Source organism: Vidua chalybeata, chromosome 8, assembly GCF_026979565.1.
Source record: "Vidua chalybeata isolate OUT-0048 chromosome 8, bVidCha1 merged haplotype, whole genome shotgun sequence".
NCBI classification, from domain to species: Eukaryota; Metazoa; Chordata; class Aves; order Passeriformes; family Viduidae; genus Vidua; species Vidua chalybeata.
In genome coordinates, this window is record NC_071537.1 from 698,667 (window position 1) to 709,828 (window position 11,162).

The window sequence follows — 11,162 nt, forward strand, 5'->3', positions numbered from 1 at the left end:
GCACTGCGGGAGGAGCTGGGAGCGGGACCTGCTCCTCGCTATCCTGTTAAACCCGGCGTTTGCTCCTGCCACGGACAGCTCTCCCCCGAGTTCCTCACTAGAACAGAGCTGGTTCCGTTCTCCCTTTTTATCCATCTTCTATACAGTGTCATACCCACATCCTTAACATCCTGGCCTTGTCCTTCTGGGAAGGCTACAAAGCAATATTCCTCACTCTTGCAATAACTCCCGGCCAATTTACGGATGTGTTTCTCTTGGGCTTTGTGACTCGGCTGCAGAAAGGCACAAGTGCAAACAATTCCACACAAGGCAAAAGAGCCTGCATGCTTTAATTGAGTTAATACTTTGGCTAAATAAAATCAGGTTTTATGCGTTTGTCTTTACAAAGTCCCAGCAGTAAATCAGTATCTGCTTTCAAATAACAACACAAGTTAAGTGGTTCCCGCTGTCGAGAGCCCTGATGGCATCGTGTCAATTAAAGACCAAAAGGAGAAGATTTATTATTTTTTATTATTATTTATTAATTTTCTTGGAGCTGTTCTTTGCAGGGCTGAGTCGGACTCGATGATGCTTGCGGGTCCCTTCCAACCCAACCATGCTGTGATTATGACCTATTTTAAGGCCATGTATCCTTCGCTGTCGGGGCTGGCTTAGCGGCCGCAAGCTGTGATTTTGCATGTGGATGCATCTGCTTTGAAACCCCCTCTGTGTCTGCTGTGAAATCCCTCTGTGAGTCCTTTGAAACCCCTCTGTGAATCCTTTGAAACCCCTCCGTGTATCCTTTGAAAGCCCCCCGTGTATCCTTTGAAACCCCTCCGTGTATCCTTTGAAACCCCTCTGTGAATCCTTTGAAAGCCCCCCGTGTATCCTTTGAAACCCCTCCGTGTATCCTTTGAAACCCCTCTGTGAATCCTTTGAAAGCCCCCCGTGTATCCTTTGAAACCCCTCCGTGTATCCTTTGAAACCCCTCTGTGAATCCTTTGAAACCCCTCCGTGTATCCTTTGAAAGCCCTCCGTGTATCCTTTGAAAGCCCCCCGTGTCCGTGTTCCCGTGTTCCCGTGTCGCTCTGAAGCGCCGTGCGGGAGGCCCGCGGGCGGGCGGTGCAGAGTGCTCAGCGGGCAGAGAGCGGGAGGGCGAGGGATGTCCCGAGGGGGTCATGAGGGATGTCCTGCGGGATGTCCTGCGGGATGTCCCGAGGGGGTCATGAGGGATGTCCTGCGGGGGTCATCAGGGATGTCCTGCGGGGGTCATGAGGGATGTCCTGAAGGATGTCCCAAGGGGGTCATGAGGGATGTCCTGAGGGATGTCCTGAGGGGGTCATGAGGGATGTCCTGAGGGATGTCCTGAGGGGGTCATGAGGGATGTCCTGAGGGATGTCCTGCGGGATGTCCTGCGGGATGTCCTCAGGGATGTCCTGAGGGGGTCATCAGGGATGTCCTGAGGGATGACCTGAGGGATGTCCTGCGGGATGTCCTGCAGGATGTCCTCAGGGATGTCCTGAGGGGGTCATCAGGGATGTCTTACAGGGATCCTGTGGGGGTTATGAGGGATGTCCTGTGGGGGTCATGAGTGATCTCTTGCAGGAATCCTGCGGGGGTCATGAGGGATGTCATGTGGGATGCCCTGTGGTGGTCATCAGGGATGACCTGCGAGGGTTATGAGGGATGTCCTGCGGGGCTCATGAGGGATGTCTTGCAGGGATCCTGAAGGGGTTATGAGGGATGTCCTGAGGGATGTCCTGCGGGGGTCATGAGGGATGTCTTGCAGGGATCCTGAGGGGGTTATGAGGGATGTCCTGCGGGGTTATGAGGGATGTCCTGCGGGGTTATGAGGGATGTCCTGCGGGGGTCATGAGGGATGTCCTGTGGGGGTTATGAGGGATGTCTTGCAGGGATCCTGCGGGGGTCATGAGGGATGTCATGAGGGATGCCCTGTGGGGGTCATCAGGGATGACCTGCGAGGGTTATGAGGGATGTCCTGCGGGGGTCATGAGGGATGTCCTGAGGGATGTCCTGCGGGGGTCATGAGGGATGTCTTGCAGGGATCCTGCGGGGGTTATGAGGGATGTCCTGCGGGGGTTATGAGGGATGTCTTGCAGGGATCCTGCGGGATGTCCTGCGGGAGCCGTCCCCGCTCTCCCGTTTTCCCGCCGGGCCCGCTCCCTCCCCGCCATCATGGCGTCCCGGGGGGGAGGCGGGGGGGGGCGCTGAGGGAGCGCGCGCGCCCCACACCCCCGCCCCGCCCCGCCCCGCCGCGCTGGCCAATGGGCGGGCGGCGCGGCGCTGACGTCACGAGGCGGTGCGGCGGCGCCGCGGCGGGCGGGCGGCGCGCGGTCAGTGCGTGCCCGGCCGCCCGCCAGCCATGTCGCGACAGAGCCCTCAGGAGGAGAACCTGCAGGGTAAGGCCGCGGAGCAGCGGCGCTGCGGGCACTGCCCGGCCCCTGCGGGCTGGGGGCACTGCCCCGCCGCTGCGGGCTCGGGGCGGAGCCGCGCGGGGCCCTTCTGGGTCGCGATATTGGCCGATTGCGGTGGCAGGTGTGCGCGCCGCAGTGCGCGTCCGCCGCCCCGTGTCCCGGGGAAGAGGCCCGGTGGATGTGCCTGTGGGCAGGGCGCGGGTCAGTGGCGGGGATCAGGTGTGGGACAGCACGGGATTCGCCGGGGAAGGGAAAAAACCCCGGCGCAGCCACAAACGGTGCGGCTGACACGGGGGTGAGCGGCCTGAGGGAGCATTCTCGTGGCTCTGCGGAATTCTGCTTCTTGATTCCCAGCGTTGAAAGCTGTATCTTAAGAAAATGAAGCTTTGCAGGGCTGGTCTGTGCTCGCACACGTGTCCTGGGCCGGGATATCGTGACAGACCCCTCTGTCCCGACTCCATCGCCGGGACTCGTCTGGCCGGGCTGCATCGCCTCTCCTGGCCTTCGGTCTGTTTGTATTTCCAGCTTCGTAAAAACACAGCTGCTTTTATCTTTAAATGGTGATATCACAGCCTGTTCCGTGTGCTCCAGCACAGCCCTTCTCTGAGGAGCGTCCAAAAGGAGAAGGAAAAAAAGGGAAAATTGTAAACCCCATCTTCTGTCCTCTTGCTGCTGCAGTCCCAGTCCCCTCCCTGCTTTATCCTGCATTCCCGGCGCTGTACCCAGTAAGATTTCAGCAGATGAAGCCTTAATTTGAGCTCTAGTGGTTGTGATCGTTCTTTGGTAACAACTTGAGCTTCCATAAATTTCGGGGGAAAGGGTAGGGAAGGGTTTGTCCGGCGCTGAGCACACTCCCTGCCACATACCAGGCACTGTCACGTGGAGGGGAAAAGTCCCAGACAAACCCAAACAACAACAACAAACCAGCTGTAAAGGAAAAGGGGCTTTGCAGAAAAGCGTCCCTTCCAAACTCGGTGGCCTGGAATGTTTTTATGCAGCGGGTTTTGTGGTACCTTGGCTGTCCAGGTGCTGGTCTCAGTGTTTAGGATGGAGATACTCAGGTGGTTCCTGCACGTGAGGCAGTTTGGCTTTGTGCTGTTGCCATTGGATTTTGGAGCCCTCAGTCTCCTCCCAGCCAGGATATCTGGGATGTGTTTGCTGGTCCGATGTTCCTGCTTCAGCTGAACCCCTGTGAACTCCTGTGCTGCTGGGTGGCTGGGGAGGGACCCTGCAGCTCCAGCTGTTCCTGCTGTGCCTTTGTTCCCTGAGCACCACTCTCCTGTCTCTCCTTTCCCTGCTGATTCCTTAGACATCCTTGCCCAGAATCCAGGGAATTCCTGCTGCCCTCCTGCTCCCGTCCTGCTGCTCTGTTCCCTGTGCACTGCTAGGGCTGGGCCACATCTGTTCCACAGTGGGGTTCCTCTGGCTTTTGTGTAACTCAGGTGTTTTCTGTTCCCTGAGCTCATTTCTGGGGGGCTGGAGGGACAGGACCCAGGGAATGGCTCCCACTGCCAGGGGACAGGACTGGGTGGGAGATTGGGAATTGGGAATTGTTCCCTGACAGGGTGGGCAGCCCTGGCACAGGGTGAATTCCCAGAGCAGCTGGGGCTGCCCCTGGATCCCTGGCAGTGCCCAAGGCCAGGCTGGACACTGGGGCTGGAGCACCTGGGACAGTGGGAGGTGTCCCTGCCCTGGCAGGGGTGGCACTGGGTGGGATTTGGGATCCCTCCCAACCCAAAGCATTCCAGGATTCCATAGGGAGGGAGCAGCTCCAGGCCCTGCAGCGAGCTGTCCCTGCCCAGGAGGGAGCTGTTATTCCCTCCCTTAGGAAAACAAAGCCCATGTGACCGTGTTAAATATACTGCTAGGAGCAAACCCATGACAGCCCTTGCCACACACCCGCGGTTGCTTCACAGCAGCGCCTACAAGTGGGACTGAAAAAAGGCTGCACTAAACAGTCCCTGGGCTCTGGAGCCCAGAATAATTTCAATAAACGAATAACTGAACTTTGGCAGCAAAAGCCCTTGAGATTATTTTCTTCTTGACTTCTGTTGAACAATAAAAATGGAACATATCCCAAAATAAAAGATCTGTATGTGCAGAGAGAAGCACAATGTACTACTGAGCAGCTGCTTCCCAGCCCTGTGAGCCTTCCCAGCTCAACTGCCTGCACTTTGCATTCCATGCTGTTTGTGAGCTGGGAGACAGGGCTGGCCTGTGTCCCTGCAGTGTCACTCTGGACAGCCCCAGGGCCAGGGACAGCCCCAGGGCCAGGGACAGCCCCAGGGTCAGGAACAACCCCAGGGCCAGGGACAGCCCCAGGGCCAGGGACAGCCCCAGGGTCAGGAACAACCCCAGGGCCAGGGACAGCCCCAGGGCCAGGGACAGCCCCAGGGTCAGGAACAACCCCAGGGCCAGGAACAACCCCAGGGCCAGGGACAGCCCCAGGGTCAGGAACAGCCCCAGGGTCAGGAACAACCCCAGGGCCAGGGACAGCCCCAGGGTCAGGAACAACCCCAGGGCCAGGAACAACCCCAGGGCCAGGGACAGCCCCAGGGTCAGGAACAGCCCCAGGGCCAGGGACAGCCCCAGGGTCAGGAACAACCCCAGGGCCAGGGACAGCCCCAGGGCCAGGGACAGCCCCAGGGTCAGGGACAGCCCCAGGGTCTGAGACAGCCCCAGGGTCAGGAACAACCCCAGGGCCAGGGACAGCCCCAGGGCCAGGGACAGCCCCAGGGTCAGGGACAGCCCCAGGGTCAGGAACAGCCCCAGGGCCAGGGACAGCCCCAGGGTCAGGAACAACCCCAGGGCCAGGAACAACCCCAGGGCCAGGGACAGCCCCAGGGTCAGGAACAGCCCCAGGGCCAGGGACAGCCCCAGGGCCAGGGACAGCCCCAGGGTCTGAGACAGCCCCAGGGTCAGGGACAGCCCCAGGGCCAGGGACAGCCCCAGGGTCAGGAACAGCCCCAGGGTCTGAGACAGCCCCAGGGTCAGGAACAGCCCCAGGGTCTGAGACAGCCCCAGGGTGTGAGACAGCCCCAGGGCCAGGGACAGCCCCAGGGTCAGGGACAGCCCCAGGGTCAGGGACAGCCCCAGGGCCTGGGACAGCCCCAGGATCAGGAACAGCTCCAGGGTCTCTGGTGCCTGTAGCAAAGGCCTCAGGCTGTGGGGCTCAGCTCTGCTTTGTGCCCAGCAGGGTCCTGGGTGGAGCTGCACTTCAGCAGCAATGGCAGTGGCAGTGGCAGTGGCAGCTCTGTGTCTGCGGGGAGCCAGGAGCAGGTGCCAGCCTCGCTGTCCATCCACAACGGGGACATGGAGAAGATCCTGCTGGACGCCCAGCACGAGTCGGGCAGGAGCAGCTCCAGGGAGAGCTCCCACTGTGACAGGTGAGCAGGGGGCTCTGCTGGGCACGGGGCGGGCACTGCCAGGGTCACCATGGGGTGCCAAGGACGTGTGGATGGCCCAGAGCATGAGTGCACTGACATGCAGGTGCCTGTTCCTATGAACACACGTGTGCGTGGGGTGTGCGTTTTATGCGTGTTTCCATATGAACACGAGTGTGCATGTGTGCTCAGAACCCAGAGCACAGGTCCAGGAGTGCCACACACCAGCTCAGCCCTGGGGCAGGCGGTCAGGCAGTGCCACCAATGCCTTTGCTGGATTTTGATGGACTGTGAGGTTTCCAGCCTAAACTGTGTTGGGAAAAGCCAAAGTCCAGGACTCACACTCCACAGGATGTGGAACAGCCTGGCCTGGCCTGGCTGGTGGGGATTCAATCCAAACCCCGCTGCCACTCCTCGTTTGCTGCCTGTTGTTCCTGTGGAAGTGCCAGGCAGTGTGGGCACAGGGCTGGGGATCAGAGCAGTGGCTGAGGTGGCTGGGCCGTGGCAGCACTGCCCACGCAGCCCCTGGGCCATGGGCAGAACGTGCCCACTCCCAGCGTGTCACAGAGCACCTCACCTCCTCCTTTCCCGGTGCTTCTGTCCCGGTGCAGCCCTCCTCGCTCGCAGACCCCCCAGGACAGCCACCGAGCTCTGGAGATAGAGAGCCACAGCAGTGGGGAGAAGAACAGCTTCCAGGTAAGGCCCTCACCTTGGGGAGGGAGAGGGGAGCTCTGCCTCCCTGTGCTTTGGGCAGGAGCAGCGGAAGCTGCTGAAGCAGCGACTTCCACAACTCACAGCCAGCCTGGCAGAGCCGGGCCGGCCCTGTTTGTTCCTGGCACGTGGGCATGCTTTGGTTTGGTCTTCCCAATCTGTGATTGAGATTTTTCAGGAGGATTTCCCCTCTCCCTTTGGCTGCTGGCAGGGTGCATTTCCTACATCCCCCACCAATGCTGAAATGCACCTCCAGCAATTCAGTAGGAATTCTAAAAAATATTTCGACAGCATCAAGAATTTCTAGAGTCACTTAAATATGGCAGCCAAAAATACACAGTTTCCAAGCCCTGCCATAGCTTTGATTCCAGGTATTGTAACAATTAATACCAAACCTGAATACCTGCTGCTTTAGAAAACTCCCTGTTCTTTCTGATTTCACTTTGTAGGTTTGTTTACCTTGCAAGGAAAATGAATAAACACATTTGCAGCAAGAGTGGGGAAAAGGATATACATTGACCATATTTAATCAATACAGGGCTTATTGCAGGATGACAGGCTGAAATCTGAAGCCTTCAGTGTAATAAATTAGCTTTTAATATGAAAAAAATGACTCACAAAACATTTTGAGGAAGGAAGTCTTTCAAGGAAGTGAATTTTTCTGCATCATTTCTACAACTCCTGCCAGACTCCAAGGACCCAGCTTTAGCTTAGCTAAATGTGGTACTGCAAGTTAATTATTACTGGAAATTATTATTATTTTATATTGTCAGGAACACCCCTCAGCTGTTTAAAGATCATTATTTAGACTTTGAGAACAAATAACCCCAAGTTAGAAAGCCATCAGGGTTCCAGCTGCCTGGACAGTTTTATTTCCATCCCGTGTGTGTGTGCGCATCAAGAGCTGTTGGAATTCTGGGAGCAGGATCTATTTTTATCCCAAGGCCTGGGCTGTGTGGAATGGAGTTGAGCTGAGCCAGGAGCTCTGCCCTGACTCAGCGTTTGTGTTGTCACTGCACCAGAGCTGGGGGCTTGTTCTGTGAGCACACACCTGGCCAGGCTCACCTGCCTCCCAGGATGGCCCAGGGACTGGAACTGGGACTGTCAGGAGCTGGACAAGGACAGCCAGTGACATCTGCCAGCTCTGAGCATGGCCAGGAGTCCCTGTGCCCAGTGTCCATCAGAACTGGGAACTGGGATAGGGCAGGAGTCCCTGTGCCCTGTGTCCATCAGAACTGGGAACTGGGATAGGGCAGGAGTCCCTGTGCCCAGTGTCCATCAGAACTGGGAACTGGGAATATTTCGGGTCTGTGCATGAGGATTAAATGCTGGGCTCTGGGATTTCACTGCCAGGGCGGTCTTGTCTTGGGCACATATGGGATCTGGGATCTGCGATCTGCGATCTGGGATATGGGATATGGAATGTGGGATCTGGGATATGGGATGTGGGATGTGGGATCTGGGATATGGGATGTGGGATCTGGGATGTGGGATATGGGATGTGGGATATGGGATCTGGGATCTGCGATCTGGGATATGGGATCTGGGATATGGGATGTGGGATATGGGATATGGGATGTGGGATGTGGGATCTGGGATGTGGGATATGGGATGTGGGATCTGGGATCTGGGATCTGGGATGTGGGATCTGGGATGTGGGATGTGGCCTTTGCATTCTCACCCCACTCTGAGGATGGATCCCTGCTCCCCCTCTTACCTGGGGTGTGAACGCTTCCCACGTGGGACGGGTGGGCGGGCGGCTGTCAGGGCTGGCCTGGGCAGTGGTCCTAGCTGCAGCCAGGAGCTCGGGCAGCTGCCAGCTGTGCCAGCTGTGCCAGCTGTGCTGCCTGGGGGTGGCTCTTGGTTGCAGTCTGAGGAGGATTTCCTGGAGAGGAGGAGGGAGGTGGAGCGGCTGCTGAGGAAGAATGCGGATTGGATCTGGGACTGGTCCAGCCGGCCCGAGAACATCCCACCCAAGTGAGTGCTGCCACAGCTGCTGGGAGAGCTCCTGCAGCTTCTCCTCCTCCAGGCTGAGCACACACCTGACATCCCTTCCCCAAATCCAGGGAATTCCTCTTCAAGCACCCCCGGCGCACAGCCACGCTCAGCATGAGGAACACCAGTGTCATGAAGAAAGGGGGAATATTCTCTGCAGAATTCCTGAAGGTTTTCCTCCCATCCCTGCTGCTCTCTCACCTGCTGGCCATTGGACTAGGGTAAGGTTCAATTGGAAAAAAAAAAAAGAAAAAAAGTAGATATTTTCCCTGCTTTCTTTGAGGCCTGATTCTGAGTCCCAACTCCCTCTTTGTCCAAGATGGTTATCCAGGAAGTGCTTCTTGCCTGTGGTATTGCTGGATGGTTGAAGTTTTCTGATTTTCTCCCTGGCTGGGAATTTCTCAGAACAATTAAGAGGCAGGGAACTGAGGAATTCTATACACTGGAACTGTAGTCACACAACACTTGGCTCCACTGGAGATGAGACTCTTAATCTCACAACTAGGAGATGAACAAAGCAAAAAACTAATACTGAATAGATGTTAAAGTTCCACTGATACAGATTTAAAAACATTTAATATTATTTTAAATTACTCAGTAGATGTTTTAATTCCCTCCTGGGAGGGATGGAGGACGTTTCCTTTCCACATGAGCATGGGGGCAGGTGCTGGGCTCTGGAGCTGGGGAGGGGCTCCAGACCGGGGCAGTCACTGGGGCTGGGGCTGGGCTCCGGAGCAGTTTTGTTCCTGCTGCTCCTGCCGGGAATTCCTGAGGCAGTGGCCTGGCAGGGAGGGCGTTCCCTGCACGGAGACAGAGCCTGGCTGAGCGTGTGCTCTGGCCCTGCCTGCAGGATTTACATCGGGAGGCGCCTGACCACCACGGCTTCCAGCAGCACCTTTTAGAGGCACCCGGCTCTGGAGCTGAGCGGAGCAGACGCAGCTGGAGCGCAGGAGGTGCACAGGAGGGTTGGAGCTGGTCGTGGCGCCGTCGTGTGTGTGTCCTGTCCGTGTCCTGTTTTAGTTTAGTCTAAAAATGGGAAGGGAGATGCTGGAGCTCCCGTGTCACATAGAGCCTTCTGGATCAATCCCTGCTGGATCAACCCCTAGAGCACGTGGCAGATGCTGTGATGTCCCTTAGTGCTTTGTAGTGAAGTACCTGAGAATTAGAGCAGCTCCGTGTTTCAATCAGTCCCAGCTTTCAGCAGCCCTCGTGCTGGGCCGTGTCCATCCCGCCCGCCCCTGTGCCTGTGGTGGGAATGTTGTCACTGCTCCTGCAGCCCCCCAGGAGGGATGAGCCCAAACTCGAGTGGCCTTACAGATGGATCCGGGAATTCCCAGGGGCTCTCACCGGCCCCGGGCAGTTTTTCCTCTGGCAGGTGTTGCTTAGTTCACTTCGGTGGGAGGTGTAAGGTGTTGAGACACAGTGGGAAGAGGTGAGCACGGGGGTAAAACTCCCATCAGTTTGTCCTAGTTCAGAGGTAGAATTTGGATTTAGTGCCTACTAAAAGCTGCTTTTGCCAGGACATTTATTTAACCCCAGCAGTTACTCTGCTGTACCTACCGCAGGCTGTCGCTTACAGGCTTTACCTGTCCCACATAAATCTGCACCTGACCCCAGCCCTGGCAGATGAACCACAGGGTGGCTTCTCCTTGGTTTTTACTGATGCAAAGCCTTTCCCTTCAGTGATTTTACCTTATTTAATGAGAAAATGAATGTTTGCCAAAATACCATGTTTTATATATTTAAATAAAAAGGTTCCTGGTGAACTCAGAGTTTCCTCATTCCTTTTTTTCTCCGGGGGCTGATGAGGCTCGTGGCCTCTGCCTGCCCCTTTCCCACTGGTCACTTCCTGACACGGAATTGAGAGGTTTCCATGGAAGCAGCATCAAGCAAACCTCAGCAGGCCCTGGGTAACCTGCACTCACTGCACACACACAGAGGCCTGATGCTCCTGAGGAGCTGGGAACCATGGAATTGTTGAGGCTGGAAAAGCCCTGTGAGCCCATGGAGTCCAACCAGCCCAGCCCTGCCCAGGCCAGCACTGCCCCTGTCCCCAGGTGCCACATCCACAGGGCTGTGAAATCCCCCCAGGGATGGGGGCTCCAGCCCTGCCTGGGCAGCTGTGCCAGGGCTGGGCAGTTCTTTCCAGGAAGGAAATTTTCCAACCTCCAATCCAAACTTCTGCCCTGAGGCTGGAGCCAAAAGCAAAGGTGGGACCAGAACCCCCAAATGCTCCGGTGCCGCTTCCATTTCCTGTGGGACTGAGAGCAGCAGATCCCTGCTGAGCAAACGTTTGGGCTTTGGCTGGAGAAGGGAAGGGGTTAAACCAGTGTCCCCGTTTCACTGCCATTGTCCCCCAGCTCCTTCCTCCCCGAGTGACGCTCCTGGGGCAGCGCAGGCTGCTGGGGCAGCGAGGTTCTGCCGTGTCCTGCTCACCCCCTCCTCGCTGGCTGCACCTCAATGATGCACGATCATCACCGGGGCAGAGCCGGCCCTGCCCTGCAGGGGTGGGTGCAGCTCCCACAGCCGCTTCCCCGTGTGGGCCTGCCCAAAGCCCGGGGCAGAAACAGTCCCAGAAGGGCTTGGGTTGGGAGGGACCCCCCCAGTTCTGCCCCTGCCACTGGGGGTACCTTTCACTAGACCGGGGTGCTCCACTAGG

The 11,162-nt window shown here is 57.3% G+C and overlaps 1 protein-coding gene across 1 annotated transcript; it reads left to right on the forward strand.

Moving 5' to 3' along the window:
• Window positions 1-2,311: 2,311 nt before the first annotated feature.
• Window positions 2,312-10,269, forward strand: BNIP3 (BCL2 interacting protein 3). Its single transcript, XM_053949534.1, has 6 exons — window positions 2,312-2,399; window positions 5,611-5,800; window positions 6,409-6,493; window positions 8,379-8,485; window positions 8,575-8,724; window positions 9,354-10,269. The coding sequence occupies exons 1-6, from the start codon at window positions 2,363-2,365 to the stop codon at window positions 9,403-9,405; spliced, it is 621 nt and encodes a 206-aa protein (XP_053805509.1). The 5' UTR covers window positions 2,312-2,362; the 3' UTR covers window positions 9,406-10,269.
• Window positions 10,270-11,162: the final 893 nt, after the last annotated feature.